The sequence below is a fragment of the Podarcis tiliguerta genome, assembly GCF_965153285.1.
Source record: "Podarcis tiliguerta genome assembly, chromosome: 16".
Taxonomy (NCBI): Eukaryota; Metazoa; Chordata; class Lepidosauria; order Squamata; family Lacertidae; genus Podarcis; species Podarcis tiliguerta.
The window spans coordinates 38,417,479-38,432,392 of NC_139549.1; the positions used below are offsets into that span (position 1 = coordinate 38,417,479).

The window sequence follows — 14,914 nt, forward strand, 5'->3', positions numbered from 1 at the left end:
TATATACCATATTTTTACGGGTATAAGACTAGGTTTTTCCCCTAAAAATTAATGTCCTAAATTTGGGGGCGTCCTATAGACGAGAAAATATGGTATTTTGCATTCTCATTTAGGTTTTTTATGTTGCAAGCCACCCTGTGTTATTTGGATGAAAGGTGGTATACAAACTTATTAAATAATAACAATAATAACAATGCATTTAAAGCACCAGGATACCACTTTACCCGTCGTGGCTTCCACCAAAGAATCCTGAGAACTAGAGCTTGCTAAGGGTGTTGAGAGTTGTTAGAGGACACTTATTCTCCTCACGGAGCTACAATTATCAGAATACCCTGGGAAGAGGGACTGATTATCAAATGAAAGGGGATTAGACAAATTTATGGCCTAAACCACAGAGCCTAGGGCTTGCCGATCGGAAGGTTGGTGGTTCGAATCCCCGCGACGGGGTGAGCTCCCATTGCTCGGTCCCTGCTCCTGCCAACCTAGCAGTTTGAAAGCACATCAAAGTGCAAGTAGATAAATAGGTACCGCTCCAGTGGGAAGGTAAATGGCGTTTCCATGCGCTGCTCTGGTTTTGCCAGAAGCAGCTTTGTCATGCTATCCACATGACCCGGAAGCTGTACGCCGGCTCCCTCGGCCAATAAGGCGAGATGAGCGCCACAACCCAAGAGTTGTTCGCGACTGGATAACTGTCAGGGGTCCTTTACCTTTACCTTTTAACTTACAATGGGAAAGTGGAATTAATACCTTTGAATGCCAGTCGTGGGTAGAAGCTACTGCCTTCACGCCCAGTTTATGGGCTGAACCAAGGTATTTTTCTGCCTGAGGATAAGATGGCAGTCCTGTTGGACGGGCAGCTGAATCTTACGTTAACTGTGGTGATGGGATGCTGGAGGGCAGTGAGACTTACCTAGTGGGTGTGTCTCAGGCTGCAGAGCCCACCACTTTGTGTGAAATTGTGTACAATTGAAACACCCCATTCTGTCCCCGCCCAGCCCCCGTTCCACCCTTTTAGTGACATCTTTTATGATGTTTCAGGGTCACTTTAAGGGTCCAGCTCTGTGCATGTGTGCACAATTGTGCACATGTTGGTTGCACCTAAAACGGGGAATGCTTGCTGTTCTGTCCTCCAGCATCTTGATGCCTGAGGCAGCTGCTTCATTTGGCCTAATGGTAGGGCTGGCCCTTTCCAGGGGCATCTGTACGGCCACTGTAGGATACAAGATGCTAGATTATTATTATATTTCTTTTTACTCTGCCTTATTCCCTGACGGGACTCAATGAGTCTTTGGTCTGATTCAGCTGCAGGGCTCTTCTGGTCTTAGGAGTTGCTAAGAGGCTCGTTCTTCAGGGTTCAGCTTCTTTTTGGGGTCCTCTAACTGTTAAATCTACACACAGCTTCATGGTTTGCCAGCCCCCAAGTCTTGCACCCTGTTCCACTGCTGGCTAACAAAATACTCAGAGCAGAGACCAAGAGGGAAAAGGCTGAATTGGCAAGATCTCCTGGGCAATTGGTGCCTCACAATATGGACACCCTTGCCCTTGACGTCACCTGTGATGTCACCATGACCTTATAAGGTCTGGGCAAAATAACTTAGCCAAAGGATGCTTCAAGGAACAGAGGCAAGTCCCTGGGTGCAAGAGGCAGTGGACCAACAGGGCTGTCCGAGAGAATAACATCAATGTAAACTTCCACCTGCTATCTAGCCATAGGAATAGGACTATTAAGGTAACTCATTTATTGTTTAAAAAATGCATATACCCCAATTGAAATATGTTTCCAAGGTGGCTCATGTGAGGTAGGGGCGAGGTCATTGTTAAGCTCTTATTTAATATATGGCAGGGTTAGCTGCTTTGTAGGCCCAGAACAAGAGGCTGTTTACCGAAGAACAAGTTAACAAACAAATCCATAGGAAAAGGAAAGTAACTACCAGAGCAAGCTGAAAGGGTAGAGACTTGGCTCCAACTCATAGTAAAGGGGGAGAATATTTAGGTTTATCACTTCCCATTACTACAATAATCTATTGCACAGAATAGGTTCTTTAAAAGCTGCCTTATACTCATCTACCCAGAGCCGGCCCTACCATTAGGCTGCCTCAGGCAGCTGGTTTTATGGTTCACAAAAGGGCAGCACATTGTTAGTGGAAGAAGCGCTTGTAGGATTTTCTGCCTTGGGTGCAAACTTAACTTGAATGGCTTTGGACACCGTGCACCTTGAATTGGCATTGTGTGTGTGATTTGTTGCTTCCCTTCAGATGCAGCCCTTATCCTGCATCTACCTCAGGATTGTCTACACTGACCAGTAGCAACTCCCCAGAGTTTCAGGAAGGGGGATTTCATGCAAATCAGGTGCATTTCATGCAAATCAGATTTCATGCAAATCAGGTGCATGCAAATCAGGTGCATTACCACCTGGGTGCAGTGACACAGGAAACAGGTGTGACGTCGTCGTATCCTTAAAATAGCCACACCTAGTATTTTCCACAATAAGGCAGAGGTTTACTCTGACAGTATAATTTGCAAGGAGAGAGAGAGATTTAAAGTTGTCTGGAATGTATACTTTCTGCCTTGGAAACCTTGCCCTCCGGTCCTAAATGTCTGTGCCTGCTGATGGATGTTGGGTGATGGAAGAGAACTCTGCACATGCTCAGAGGTGTTTTTCTTCTGACAAGTTTTAAAGCATTTCTCAGGCGCAGGGAAATAATATGTTTCCTGTGAACTCATTTCATCTGCAGTCAATCAGCTTGCTCTCTTCATTGCTCCAACTGTCTGACGACTTTATTTCATTTTTTATAATTTGGTTGCTGTGCAGTTATTGTTGCTTTAATGTTCTCTTTTATTACCTTTGCTTGTTTAGCCTGGTATTTAATTTATGAGACGCTCCACTCTCAGATCAGCAACCAGATGACGCAGGTGATAAAAAAACTGCTTGTAAAAAAAGAAAGTCAGTCAGTCATCCTGCAGAACCCATGGCTACGAAAACTGTCTCTCTAATTGTATTTCAGATATCCCTAAGTTTTTATTTGTCCCCTTCCAGGCAAGGAAAGTATGCCCATTGTTAAGTATCCCAGGACAGTTGACCCTCTTTGGTATGAATGGGATAGGAAGGCCCAGAAATGTGGATTAAGGCACACCGTTTATGCGGTCAATGGCGATCGGTACACTGGCGAATGGCTGGACAACCTAAAACACGGTAAGGACAATCCAGAGCAAGAATAGTAGAATATGTTGCAGGATATTCCAGGCAAAAAAAAAGCAGCCTGGAGAGGCCCAGCAATTCCCTCAAATAAAAAAGTCTATAGTTTATTTGAGACTGCATGCAAGAGGACTTAATTAGTATTCACACAAACTACAGTGGTGCCTCGCAAGGCGAAATTAATTTGTTCCGCGAGTTTTTTCGTTGTACGAGTTTTTTCGTCTTGCGAAGCACCACTGCATTTAAACACTGACAACGGCGGGGAGGGGCGGGGATAAGGAGGACAACTGCCGCAGCCAGTACCTCAGACTCACCCGCGCCTTGCGGCCACCGCACGACGTGGCTGCTGGAGGGCGGCGGGGCTCAGGAGTGCGACTCCAGGGAAAGAGAGGCACTGGCGGCAACAGCTCTCTGAGGGGAGCGCGCGAGGGGGGTGGGCAGCGGCGCGAGGCACTAACCATCAGCCGGAAGGTGGGAGGGAGCCGGAGGAGCGGGGAAGCGAGCGTGCGTGCGTGCGTGCAGTGACCGTCGCCATGACACGAGAGGCAGGGCCGTTTTGTCTAGCGAAGCAAGCCCTTAGGAAAATCCGTCTTGCGAAGCACCTCAGAAAACGAAAAACCCTTTCGTCTTGCGAGTTTTTCGTCTTCCGAGGCATTCGTCTTGCGGGGTACCACTGTATTTCAGGCGGCTGCAAGGGCAGCTGGGAGAAAAACACAAGGCTGTTCCTTCATATTTTGCAAATGTAAAAACTAGCCTCAGGTTGGATCCTTCTCCAATGCATGTTGAGGCAAGCAGGTCCCTTGTGAGCAGGGGCGGAGGAAGGGGGGTGCGGTGTGGGTGGGTCACCCTGGGTGTCACCACTGAGAAGGTGACAAAATGCTGGGCGGCACTTACTGTGGGGCCTTGCAGCGCGCCCGAGCCATGCGACTCTCCTGGGAGTGACGCAGTGGCTTGGGCGCCTGCAGGCTCTGCGCTAACCCCAAATGGTCCGCCTATTGCCTCCCCCCTCAGCTGTAGGGCGGTTGAGTGGGAGGAGGCAGGCAGACTCCTTGGAGGCCCCGCGGAGCATCCTGCCCCGGCTGGCCCCCCCTGCGGGCGGCTGGCCTCGCCCCTTTGCGCAGGGCTGCTTGGCAGAAGACATGTAAAGAGATCAACCTTTAAATGAGTAAAGCCAGAGCATGAAAACAACCCCCCTCACTTGCAATCTGCTATTCACAACAGGTAAATTGCTTCTGAAAAAGAGGATGTGATTAACTGCCATGGCTAATAATAATAATAATAATAATAACTTATTATTTATACCCCGGCCTTCTGGCTGGGCTTCCCCAGCCACTCTGGGCAGCGTCCAACAAAATACAGTGGTACCTTGGGTTACATACGCTTCAGTTTACAGACTCCGCTAACCCAGAAATAGTACCTCAGGTTAAGAACTTTGCTTCAGGATGAGAACAGAAATCGTGCTCCGGCGGCGTGGTGGCAGCAGGAGGCCCCATTAGCTAGAGTGGTGCTTCAGGTTAAGAACAGTTTCAGGTTAAGAACAGACCTCCGGAACGAATTAAGTACTTAACCCGAGGTTCCACTGTATTAAAATACAGTAATGCATCAAACATTAAAAGCTTCCCTAGCTGCTGATAGACCTAGCAGGGAGTCATCCGTCTTTTTAGCTCTGAGCAAGTGCTGTAGGTGCCACCACCGCAAGCAACTTCTCTTCCCTCTCGCTTGCCTCACTCCCCTTTCCCGACTGAGAGGCAAAGGAATATACACGCTGGTGCGCGCACACTTTGCTTTCCCAAGGGATAGACGTAAACAGATCAGTAGAACCGATCTGACCCCTGAAGAGCACATAGAACTGAAAGAGGAAGTGTGCAAGAGAGACGCTCTTCCGACTTCCTCCTTCAGCGCTAGGTAACTTTTCAAGAGAGATAAAGGTACTGTCAACCACCTTGAGGCCAAGGGGGCAGTAAGATAGGCTCAAAAGCTTAGCAGGTGTCAGGGTAGCGGCTCTCAATTTTTTTTCTCTGGACCACTCTTTCAGAATAAAAATTTACTTGTGCCACACCAATCTTTTTATTGATAAGATATACCATGGAAAACAAAAAGAAACAACTCCTAGCAGTGCTAGGAGTGCACAGAGCACAACTGCGTTATAAAATGATCACGAGACACCCAGAATGTATAAAACATGAATCATTCCCAAAATACAATTATAAACGAGCTCTTACATACATACCTTAAATATGTACACAAACTCAACGAGAGGTGTAAGCTTGCCGTATCACTTGATGATCTCACTCTCGTTTTGAAAAGATATCTGTCCATATTCTGCAAATAAATAAAATAACAAATTGATACTGTACTATGCGGCACTGAAATTCTTGAATGTTCATTTGCTTGTCCTGGAATCTTCCAGCCACACTTGCCACCCTCTCCTGCTGCCGCACCAGTGCTGTGCCTTGCTCCCTTTGAGAACCACGGTGTCAGGGGAAGAAGACCTCAAGGGCGCCATCACACGCCTGGGACACTGCACTGGTGACCCCTTTCCTATGTCCAGGGCGGTGCCTTTGTAAATCATTTCTCTTTTTCTTTTTACAATCAAGCGGTATACAGTGGTGCCTCGCAAGACGAAAAGAATCCGTTCCGTGAGTCTCTTTGTCTTGCGGTTTTTTTCGTCTTGCGAAGCAAGCCCATTAGCAGCTTAGCGGATTAGCGCTATTAGCGGCTTAGCGGGCTTAGCGGATCAGATGATAAGCGGCTTAGCGGATCAGCTGTTAAGCGGCTTAGGGGTTTGGGAAAAGGGGGGGGGGGGGAGGAAAAAACCCTGCAGGAACTCGCAAGACATTTTCGTCTTGCGAAGCAAGCCCATAGCAAATTCGTTTTGCGAAGCACCTCCAAAACGGAAAACCCTTTCGTCTAGCGGGTTTTCCGTCTTGCGCGGCATTCGTCTTGCGGGGCACCACTGTATAAATTTTATGAAATGAATGAATGAATAACTAAATAAATAAATATCATGCAGTGATGTTGAGGACAACCTCCTCTGTAGGTGGGCGATTTGGGCTCACAGCAGTCTTCCATGGATTTGCTTCATGGAAGACTCTCAGAACTAGATAATTATTCATTTATCTAGTTTGGAAACGATTGGCTCAAGTAAATTAAAACCATAATGCACGGGCAGTTTTATTGGTCACGAGAGAAAGTCTGTGCTACCAGTTCCTTTTGTCCCCATGGCCAGGCAAGGGCACGCAGACATGGAAGAGGACAGGGGCCATCTACAGCGGAGACTGGAAATTTGGAAAACGGGATGGATATGGGACATACAGCCTCCCTGATCCCATCACAAAAGACTACAAGAAAGTGTACTCGGGTTGGTGGAAGAATGACAAAATGTGGGTAAGTCGTGCTCTTTTGCAATGGTGTATGCGAATGTATACCTTTAAAAGTGAGCCAAGGGCCAGAATCTGATCAGCATTAATACCAGAAATAGGGGCTGGGGGTGGAATTGCCAAAGCTCTGAGCTGCTGCATTCTTCTGCCTGTTACAATAGACTCCTGCTGAAATTCACCAAGTGCCTTGTTCCTTTTTCTGAGGTGAAAATTTAAAGCTCTGTTGCCTCCCCCTTCTTCTTTTTTTTAAATGATATTTATTAAAAGTTTTATAGTTACAGAGGAAAAAGAAAAAAAGAGAAAAAACACAATATATATATATAGTAAAAAGTAAAAAAGTAAAAAATACATCAAAAAGCAAAAAAGAAAACAATACCTCCACCCAAAATCTGCACTTCCCCTAAGGTTGCAGTGCAGGTCTCCAGCCCACTAGTGTCCACAAACACACATATACCGTATTTTTTGCTCTATAAGATGCACCAGACCACAAGACGCACCTAGTTTTTAGAGGAGGAAAACAAGAAAAAAAATATTCTGAATCTCAGAAGCCAGAACAGCAAGAGGGATCGCTGCGCAGTGAAAGCAGCAATCCCTCTTGCTGTTCTGGCTTCTGGGATAGCTGCGCAGCCTGCATTCGCTCCATAAGACGCACACACATTTCCCCTTACTTTTTAGGAGGGAAAAAGTGAGTCTTCTAGAGCAAAAAATACGGTAGTTTGTTTAGGGTTAGGGTTAGGGTTACGGTACTTGTGTGTGTAAAGATGTGTCTATTGGTGAAGACAGCATTATAGCAAGGAAAAAAATATCTGTTAGGCAAACTTGCATACAAAAAGGTGAGTTTTATGAGGACATTAAAAAAACAACAACCACAAAGTTGGCACGGAGAAATGAGAAGCTGAGAGAAAACAAAAATTGACAGATTTGTCCTGCTCTCAGAAGTGGGGCGGGGAGCAAATCAAATGGGCATCAGCAACAAGTATTGACTTTTTAAAGAAAGGTAAACATTTTAAAGAGAAAGCTTGCTGTTGTGATCATCCACATGAATATCTTTTGATTTTAGGGATACGGAATAAAATTTTACTCAGATGTGGAGTATTACGAAGGGGAATGGGCCGTTGGGAAGAGAAGCGGCTGGGGCCGGATGTACTACAAGGACGGCTCCATCTATGAAGGCCAGTGGTCTGAGGACAAGCCAAGCGGGCAAGGCATGTTCCGCTTGAGTAAGTACCGCCCTGCTGCGTCCAGGATGCTTGAGAGGTCTGGTCCTCTATGCCTTTGGGCAGTGGTTATGTAGCCTTATGAGGCTTTGCCCTCGGGTGGGAAAAATATTGCGCCTGGGAAAGGGAAGTGGGAGTCAACAGACACTCAAGGAATAGTTTCGGAGAAAAAGGTTTTATTTCTACCATCCATGAACTGGTAGAAGGAGCAAGTGTGATAGTCCACAAAAGCATGCACGAGTTCACAATCATGTGCACAAGCATATATACCCATTCCAGATCCCTCCTCCTTTCTCCTCCCTCAGGAGTCCTGCCCCATGATGTGTTCCCCTGAGCATGTACAGAAAGCTGTCTTGGGACTATTGTGGACTCTTGGCAGGAAAGGGGGTGAGGGGGTTTCAGTGTGTTCCAGTTGTTTCATTCTTGTGCTTTGGCATGGTTCCTGGACTGAAAGCAAGTTGCAATGTGGTTCTTTTGCATGGCCAGAAGGCATGAGAAAGGCCTGAGAAACAATGGACTGTTCTCTACCTTTGTTACAGCAGAGCGGAATGTTTCTGATGCTTAGCTGCTGAGAAAATGATTTTGAGAAGCTTTGAGAAGCTTTGAGCCTGCTTTGGTGGGGGGTGACTTCGGGCCTAGGTGAGGTCACCTGTCCTCACCTTCCTTCAGTTAGAACGGGCCCCAGCCCTTCCCACCCCCCAGAACAGAACTTGGGGCACGTTAAGGCTGGCCAGATGGTGCCACCGCTGACATTCTCAGCTGTCTTTGCTCAGATAGACTGCTGCTGCCGCTGCTGCTCAAAAGGTGGCCTGCGCAATGACAACAACACAACGGCTTGTTGCTGTCTGTGCCACATATCTCCATTTACCCTGCCTCAGCTCACACCAGTAGTCTTTTGAAGACTTAGTGGGTTTTAGTGGTTTCAAGGACAGGGCCCCTGCGCACAGAAGCAAAAATCACATAAGTTGGGAGCACCCTGGAGGATGCGCAGAAAAGTGGGGGCGATGGCTGTGCTACCCCACACATCAGTGTAAAAAGCAACAACCACAACCCTGCTGAGTCCCCACTCTCTTTGGGGCTTCCTCCACCCTCACTGACACCCTCTTCAGGCTCTGGGGGAATTTATGTTTAAGCTTTCTGTCCCCATGTGTATATGCAGTCACATGTGTGTTGATGAAATGTCAGTGGCAGGGAGACACCCGTAAAACCCAAACTCTCCTTGCCATGCCATCCTGGCTAAGGCTCTGATGGGAGAACGTTTCCAGTCTGGGGGCCACACTACCCCCCTTCTGGGTGGCATCCTGAGGGTCACAGGGCAAAGTGGGCGGAGCGGCAAATGTAAGTTTTTGCCTTTCCACAGTAGGCCAGTTTCTCCAACCGCTCTTCCGTCCAGGGAGGCCGGAGTTCATGGATATATTCCAGCCAGGCAAAAACGTTTGGAGCCAGTGAGGGGGCAAGGCCTGGGGAGAATCTCAAGGGCAAGAGGTCAAGGCCTGGAGAGGCGCATTGGTCTCCTGGGCCAGAGGCTGCAAGCCCTGCGCTACCACCTTGAAAGCATGCTGTGCTTGGCTGAGCCAATGTGGTGCTGGGGTCAGCAGGCTGGACTAATTAGAGCCATCAAGACCTGGGGTCAAATCCCACTAAGTCATAACAAAGGTACAGTGGCGTAGCGTGGGTTGTCAGCACCCGGGGCAAGGCAAGTAATTTGCGCCCCCCCCCCCGCTGCACTGTCCCTCCCCCAGATAGTCCCTCGCTCTCTCTCCGCACCACACTGCATGCCTGGCACCCTCCCTTCCACACTGGGCGGTGACCCGGCGGCTCGGATCGGATTCGCACAGCCAGCACTGCAGTGAGAGAGAGTGAGTGAGCCAGGTAGAGGCAGAGAGCTGCGAGTGCGAGCGCGAGCGCCCCCCCCCCCGATGTTGCGCCCGGTGCGGCCGCCCCCCCCTGCACCCCCCACGCTACGCCACTGCAAAGGTAGCTTGGAACTCTGGGTCGATTGCTCCTTCTCATCTTAACCCCATCTCTCAGGGTTGTTGTGCAGGTAGAATGTGGGACAGACCCATATATGCTTTACTGACCTCCTGAGAGGAAAGGGAGGATTAAAATGTCCTTTAAAATTATTATTGTGCCATGCTGAGCAATCACATAATTTACTGCTGTTTTAATAGCTGACAGTATGTTTACATGAACTGTTAAAGCAACAGTTTGCTAGTCCTGCCCAGGTTATGCGGAGGGCAGGTACACTTAATTACACTGCTGTCCAGGATCTGTTTGTATCTAACTTCCAGCATCAGGAAATTGCTGAGATTTAGAGTCTTGGTGGTTATCTATAAATATCTTTAGTTTCTAAAAGGACAGGTCATGACTGCGACTTGACCGATTTCAAGAGGATTCAGAACTGATATCACTTTACCTGAAGGTGACACTTCCTCAGCAGAGGTGCAAATTCACTTTGCATGTGCTCAGAGGTGCTCTTGTTGTAATATCACCTATTCCAAAACTGAGGCGAGGCATTGAAAAGAAGATTATGGGATTAAAATTAATACCTGCTGGGATGTTCTGGGTGTTAAGGATATGATGGATTTTAAATCACCACTGCCACCACCACAAATTGAATAATTGGTCCTCCAGAGACATTGCCCAATTGATCATGAACGGGCTGGATTTTTCCTAAGGTTAAAATTAGCTAATTAATAGATTGTTATTTTCCTGTGCCTGCGGGTTTAATATAGTCGGCTCTGTAACTGGAAATTTTGCAAGGCAGGGGGTAAATGCGCCTTCTGTTAGGTTCGCGATGGACAACCACCCAAGATCAAATAGCTGGTACTGGCTGCTTGCCCAGAAAGGGAAAACTGAAACGTAGGATTCATGCAGTTTTGCTGGCTCCTCCCTTTCTTGCAAAAGGATTTAAGAGCGTTAACCACAGCATCCAAACTGTGAAGGGCACAGCTTGGTGGGGCCATTGCGATGGACATGCGCTGCCCCATTGGTGGAATTCCTTCCCCAGATAAATTTGCCTGGCACCCACATGAATATATTTCCGGTACCAGGCAAATGCTTTTCTTTCTCCACCCTTAATGTTCATATACTGTCTTGGAAGCATCACCAAAGAGCAGTACATGAATCCTTCCGAATAAGCAAAGAGGGAGGGAGCTCAGAACTGCCCCATCCAGAATTCCACCATACCTAGGAGCGTGTGAGCAAAAGTTGCCTCCTGACCATTGAGTCAGAAGCAGGTTCCGTTCTGTCCATTTCAGCGGGGTATTTACTTCCAAGAAAAAAGCACACCAAGAACTAAGGCCAACAAGGCCCTGTTTCAATGTATTCACCTTCATCAGCTAATTTTTAAAGGGTTGTGTAAGTTTGAAGACTTTTGGATAAATATATCCTGTTATTTTCTACGTTTCTCGGGGATAACAACTACGTGTGGGTAGATCAACGTGTATCTTGAGCTTTTCTCTGCATTTTCAATTTGGAAGCCAGGCACGGAGTGCTTCAGGGGCAAAGTCTACAGCCACAATGACCTGCCCCAGTATGAAGGGTGGGTGGGTGGGCAAACTAGACCATGGTAGAACCATTTATTAGGAGATGCTACAGGGCCTTGTGAAAACACAAGCCAGCTTCTCTCTCTCTCTCTCTCTCTCTCTCTCTCTCTCTCTCTCTCTCTCTGTGTGTGTGTGTGTGTGTTTAAAAAAGCATCGATCCCACAAAAATCTCTGTGTCAATTGCAGAAAATGAAAACCGGTATGAAGGCTCCTGGAAGGACGGGAAGAGACACGGTCCAGGAAAATTCATCTACTTGGACACGGGGCAACTTTATGAAGGCTACTGGGTGGCAGACATTCCCCGTTGCGGAACCATGATTGATTTTGGCCGCGACGAAGCCCCTGCACCAACTCAGTATCCCATCCCTAAGGTAATCTCTAGGTTACAGGCTCCCCGCAGGCCCAAAGGCCAGAACGTGCGTAAGGGTGGGTTCCACTGTCTCTTCCTGCAAGCCAACACCTGAGCAGAGAGGGAAGGGCAATTTTAGTCTGTGCTCCAGCTGCCCCAGGACTTGCCCACCTCCGCTCCCTTGGCCTCTTAAGCATGGAGAGTGCAAATAGCTGGATGTGGGGAAGCTTTTCTGGTGAAGGGCAGTGGACCCACAGGAAAAGTCAGCTGATGGTGGGAGCCAAACGTAGGCTGGGTCAGAAGCAAAGTAGATGGGAGTCTGCAGCCAGGTAGGGCAGGATGACGCAAAGGGAGCAGAGAAGCAGCTTTTTCTAAACAAAGTAATTGTCTTTTCCAGTCAATTGAATTTTTTTAAAAAACAAACAAAGATCAGAATCTGATGCTTATTCGTGTAATAATCTTATGTAAATCAGTTTGTGAGACAGTATATAAGTGCTGTAAATGAATGAAGGAACAAAGCAAGGAAAGACCCATCCCATTAGTTTCTATGGCAACATAACTCACTTTTTAAAGATGCGAATGGGGGATACTTACCTGTGAGCACCTAAGGCCACTACCTTAACAAAAGAACTGGGCTGTCCAGTGCAGCAAGCGTCCTCCTATAGATTCTAGCCTCCCACAGGCATGGAAGGGACCCACAGGAGTCATCCTGACTGACCCCAAAAAACCTGTAACAATCTATATGTGTGTGTGAAAGAAAGGGAGAGTGTGCTGTAACTCTTTGTGCTGCATGTGTTTGTGTTAGTAACAATCAGGTGAGGTGGGGGAATAGAGGGGTGTGCATTTTTTTCTCCTTTTGCTGGGTGTGTGTTTTATTGCTATTTTGCCACACCCGCTTTTGCTCTGCAAACCATTGCCATTCAGCGCCCAGAAGGTGGCCAGTTTTCAGTCTGGCCTTGTGGCTGAAACTGATTCCCCATCCCTGGAATGGGGCTTAAAAGGCTATGTGGGGAGCTGGAAGGTTGCCAGTTTAAGTATTGGCTAGGAGGACTTGCAATGCTTCCATAGGCTAGACCCTCTTTCTCCCCCTGGCATTTCCCACCCTCACTCTGTTTGAAGAGCAGTAAGAGGACTGTCCTGTATTTGGAGTTATCCTCCGTTTGAAGGGTTACTCAGTCTGAGTCCAGTTTAAAGGCAGAAAGAACTATGGAGCCCCAGGGTCCCATCAGCAGAGAGCAGACTGGTCCGCCTCTCCCAGCCACAGCCTTCCTCACTATGCAGAAAGGCACTGCTATTTCTATTTAGAGTGCAGTAATTATTTTATTACTGTGGCCTAATTATTCTATTCTATTCTATTCTATTTTGTTTTATTTCAGTAGTAAGCCTAGGGCTTTCTGATCAGAAGGTCGGCGGTTCAAATCCCCACGACGGGCTGAGCTCCTGTTGCTCGGTCCCTGCTCCTCCCAACCTAGCAGTCCAAAAGCATGTCAGGAAGGTAAACAGCATTTCTGTGCGCTGCTCTGGTTCGCCAGAAGCGGCTTAATCATGCTGGCCACATGACCCGGAAGCTGTACGCCGGCTCCCTCGGCCAGTAAAGCGAGATGAGCGCCACAACCCCAGAGTCGTCCATGACTGGACTTAACGGTCAGGGGTCCCTTTAGGTAAAGGTACCCCTGCCCGTACGGGCCAGTCTTGACATACTCTAGGGTTGTGCGCCCATCTCACTCAAAGAGGCCATGGGCCAGCGCTGTCCGAAGACACTTCCAGGTCACGTGGCCAGCGTGACATCGCTGCTCTGGAGAGCCAGAGCCGCACACGGAAACGCCGTTTACCTTCCCGCTAGTAAGCGGTCCCTATTTATCTACTTGCACCCGGGGGTGCTTTCGAACTGCTAGGTTGGCAGGCGCTGGGACCGAACAATGGGAGCTCACCCCGCCGCAGGGATTCGAACCGCCAACCTTTCGATCGGCAAGCCCTAGGCACTGAGGCTTTAACCCACAGCGCCACCCGCGTCCCTTTACCTTTACCTAATTATTTCTAAGTTGGCATCTGTATATTTAAATTAGCATATGAAAGTTTTATGCAAATCTGTCTCCCTTTTTGATTGTTTTTTGGCAATGTATTAAATTGCAAAAAAACCACCATGTTTTTTCCAGGTTGAACTAGCGGACCCAGAGGGTGTGTTGGAAAATGCTATTGTGTTGCTAGAAAATGCTGAAGAAGCGAATTCTCAGCCTCAGAAGGAACGATGACGGCTGACAATCCTGCCCTCCAAAGCGGGGGTTCCTTCCCGCTGAAGGCTGAGCAGCAATGTACAAAGAGTTCTTTCCCAAGAGATTCCCAAGTATTCCCATTGCGATCCCTTCTCTGTTCCCGGTTATGCAAGAGCCCCTTTGCTCACTAGTTTAGCAGCTGCAGCAACACAGAGGGACATGGTAGAGACCTTGTGAGTTCAAAAATACAAGATACCGCACATTTCTTTGCAAGTTGCTTACTCTGGGTTCTTGAAGCAGCTAGTTGCCCTTTGCACTTCCCAGAGCCTGCCCTGATGTTAGTGGCACACACCTCAGATGGCAGTGAAGCTCTGGCACAAGCTAGGGATACAAAGCAAAGGGGAGATTTGGGGCGATGGCTGCAATTCTCTCCTCTTCCTGAATTCAGAAAAGATTCTGTCTATTTTGAACCACCTTTTTGTACCATCAAGGCTTTGAAAGTGGGGATAAATATGATTGACACTGTAGTCTGTAACCCACCACAGCAGGGGGGTGGGGGTGGCAAAGAGAGTGACAGCCACAAAAGGCACAAATTGTATTGTCAAGGAGAGATGTCTAAAAGAGTCCCTGATAGATTCTCTCCATCATGATCTCTTCTTATTTCAAGACTCTCTAAAATACACATTTTGAACCAAAGCTATTCACGTTCTCCCTTCTCCAAGAAAGGAAACCTTTACAGAAAAGGAAGAAGGAAAAAGAGAGAGAAATCTTCGGAAGCCAATGAGGTATCTTCATTAGAAGCAAATAAACTTGCTTACCGTATTTTTCACTCTATAGGACGCACCCGGCCATAGGACGCACCTTTTTAAGAGGGGGGAAACAAGGGGAAAAAAATCTCCCGCTCTCTGCTCAGTGCCCCTTCAGTGAAGCGGCAGGAGAAACGGAGCCCCTTCCATTTCTCCTCCCGCTTTGCTGAAGGGGCGCTGCGCAGCTCTCCCTCTCTGCTGAAGC

At 47.8% G+C, this 14,914-nt stretch overlaps 2 protein-coding genes across 2 annotated transcripts in view; one reads left to right on the plus strand and one right to left on the minus strand.

The window, feature by feature from the left end:
- The window catches only part of LOC310666891 (uncharacterized protein), a 160,484-nt gene extending 154,723 nt beyond the window's left edge, over window positions 1–5,761 (minus strand). Inside the window, exon 1 of the mRNA XM_083418449.1 lies at window positions 5,427–5,761. The gene's annotated coding sequence lies outside the window, so the exon portion shown is untranslated. The remainder of the gene's footprint in view (window positions 1–5,426) is intronic.
- Window positions 1,571–14,176, plus strand: MORN3 (MORN repeat containing 3). The gene is made up of 6 exons (XM_083418411.1): window positions 1,571–1,729; window positions 3,038–3,193; window positions 6,426–6,583; window positions 7,637–7,796; window positions 11,528–11,712; window positions 13,847–14,176. Exons 2-6 carry the CDS (start codon window positions 3,049–3,051, stop codon window positions 13,940–13,942), a joined length of 744 nt encoding a protein of 247 aa, XP_083274537.1. The 5' UTR covers window positions 1,571–1,729; window positions 3,038–3,048; the 3' UTR covers window positions 13,943–14,176.
- Window positions 14,177–14,914: the final 738 nt, after the last annotated feature.

What these genes read in the sequence shown, in the direction of transcription:
- MORN3 (XM_083418411.1), top strand. Translation starts at nt 3,049, where the DNA reads ATGCCCATTGTTAAGTATCCCAGGACAGTTGACCCTCTTTGGTATGAA. An exon ending in GGAAGAATGACAAAATGTGG is followed by an intron (nt 6,584 to 7,636) that starts GTAAGTCGTGCT and finishes TTTTGATTTTAG; the next exon opens with GGATACGGAATAAAATTTTA. An exon ending in CTCAGTATCCCATCCCTAAG is followed by an intron (nt 11,713 to 13,846) that starts GTAATCTCTAGG and finishes TGTTTTTTCCAG; the next exon opens with GTTGAACTAGCGGACCCAGA.